This window comes from Pteropus vampyrus, unplaced genomic scaffold (genome assembly GCF_000151845.1).
Source record: "Pteropus vampyrus isolate Shadow unplaced genomic scaffold, Pvam_2.0 Scaffold253, whole genome shotgun sequence".
Classification (NCBI taxonomy): domain Eukaryota; kingdom Metazoa; phylum Chordata; class Mammalia; order Chiroptera; family Pteropodidae; genus Pteropus; species Pteropus vampyrus.
Window position 1 is genome coordinate 930,307 of NW_011889034.1, and position 2,207 is coordinate 932,513.

The following is a 2,207-nucleotide window of genomic DNA, read 5'->3' on the forward strand; positions in this document are numbered from 1 at the left end:
GGGGGGGAGTGCAGGGGCTCAGAACACAGAGGGACAGCCCCCGGGGGCGCCATCTGCTTCCAGGGTAACTCCTGAGGGTGACAGGTGAGGATGGGAGGGGCTGGGGGAAGGCGAGGAGTGGCCGAGGGGGGAGCGAGGGAGGCCGGCCCACCCTGGCCCCTCCCCCTTCTCGAAGCAGGATCTGAGGTGCTTGCCCTGGTGAGAAAGGGCGACTGTGCCTCCGGTTCCAGAGCGGCCCCTGTGGCGGGCCCCCTGCAGCCAGGCCGCTGGGCTCTGGAAAGGGGGTGTGACCGTGGCCTGGGCAGGGCGTGGGCGGGGAGCCCGCACCCCCCTCTCCCTCCCGCTTTGGAGACAGCCAGCAGGTAACCCACAGCCACGAAGAAGACATGCCAACGTGCTATACGAACAGTGACACAGGCCCTGGATGACACCGTGGAGCTGCCCCACAGAACCTGCGGCCGGCTGCCTGTGGCGCTCTCTTAAGCCAGCGACTGCCTGTCGCTTGGCGGGGTGGGGCAGCAGCATAAACATCCACTCTCCGCCGTGCCGCTCCCCGGGCTGTGTCCCTTACACTGGCGCTCATCTGGAGGCGACGCGTGACTTGCGCTTTTCATTTTTCCAATATTTCTATTACATTCTTTAGCGATCGGCTTCTTTCTAGCGGTGAAGAGCTGTCGGTTTTCATAGTGAGGAAGCTCTTGGCACCCTAGTTATCTACTCTTCTTCTCAAAAAGATTAACCACTCGAGAAAAATGGAATCCTTTCTCATGAAAACAGCCTCGAAATAGCTTGAGCCTTTCAAACCCGGGCAGGCATTCCTGCGGATCTGATAGTGTCGCGAGCTCGTGTATCTTACCACTGCGAAGTCAGGGTGGAAAACACGTCTCTCTCAGATTCCTGGAACAGCTTCAGAAGTTCTGGGTCCCCAGATAAGTGCGCAAGAATGCGCAACTCAATCTGTGAAAAGTCTGTCAGACGGAGTCCTGCATCAGTCCAGGATCCACCGACAACGTCCCTCACTGTCGCTCCAGCCCACGCTCCAGCCCACCCTCGGACCTCCCTCCCCAGGGGGCGGCAGGTCAGCACCCCTCCCATCTGCCAGGGCCCTTGGGCCGCAGGGCCACTGGCCATCCTGGCATCTGCCAGGCCAGGGCCCTGTTCTTCCTTCCGTGGGGCTGGCTGTGCCGCAGCGGTGGGCTGCGCGCGTGCACCCGTTCACTCTGCACGTGGGGATTTTAGAAAGGGCCTACTGTGTGCTGGGCCGTGTGCCTGGGATGTGTTGGCAAACAGAACAGACCTCGGCCCCTTTCCTTGTGAACTCTGGGAGGGGAATAATTTGAGGCTGTGTTAGCAGATAGGAAATGAACTGGGAGAGAGAGAGGAGGCGGCTCAGGAGGGGCTGAGGGGAGGGCGGTGCTGTTATAAGTGGGGTGATCAGCGAGCACCTCCTGAAGAGAGTGACATTTGAGTAAAGGCACAAAAGAAGCGAAGGAGGGAGCAAGATGGTGTCTGGGGACGAGGGTTTCATGCAGGGCCTGAGCTGGGCTGCTGGAGGACACCAGGTGGCCAGAGAGAGCCAGGGGTGACGAGGACAGACAGGGGAAAGGAGGGGACCGCGTGGGACCACGCGGGGGTACTGGGATCTAGATGTGGAGGCAGACCTGTCCTCGTTTACTGCGCTCAAGCAAGCTTTGCTTCACACAAACGGTTCCCTCAGGGTTCGTGTTAAAGATGAGTTTTGTGAGCGCCTTTGAACTATGCGACTCCTAACTATTTTAAGTGCCTGGGACGCCTACAGCGAGCTGCAGTGACGTGGCGCCCCCTACCCCAGCTTGCACGCACCTGCTGCTAGGAAGCTGTGGCCTTCGGAGGAGACGAACATGGTCCTCGGGGAGACGGTGAGGACTTCACGCTCCTTCCCTGAACCGTTATTGCAAGGGCGCTTGGTGAATTTGGCCATGATCGCGGCTATTCCTCATTTAAAGTTATGTTAACATCATTCTAAAGTCAAAGGAGTCTAGATTTGGGGTTTCTTTGAACATCTTCATTAACATAATTTAAAAATATCGTATTACTACCAAGAGCAAATCGATTTTCTGTTATAAAACTTTCTGCTCTATCTAGAATTCCAATGAAGAGAGAGCCGGATGCTGCCGCTAGAGTGTCTTCTGGTCAGAGCCACCTGGCCTGGAGGTGCCGGAGAACAG

At 57.7% G+C, this 2,207-nt stretch overlaps 1 protein-coding gene across 1 annotated transcript in view; it reads right to left on the reverse strand.

The window, feature by feature from the left end:
- Positions 1-2,207, reverse strand: part of POLN (DNA polymerase nu) — a 93,364-nt gene that overhangs the window by 30,552 nt on the left and 60,605 nt on the right. The window contains exons 18-19 of the mRNA XM_023520235.1: positions 2,183-2,187; positions 1,843-1,920 (exon numbers count right to left, since the gene is read on the reverse strand). Of these exons, the coding sequence (XP_023376003.1) occupies positions 1,843-1,920; positions 2,183-2,187 (83 nt within the window). The remainder of the gene's footprint in view (positions 1-1,842; positions 1,921-2,182; positions 2,188-2,207) is intronic.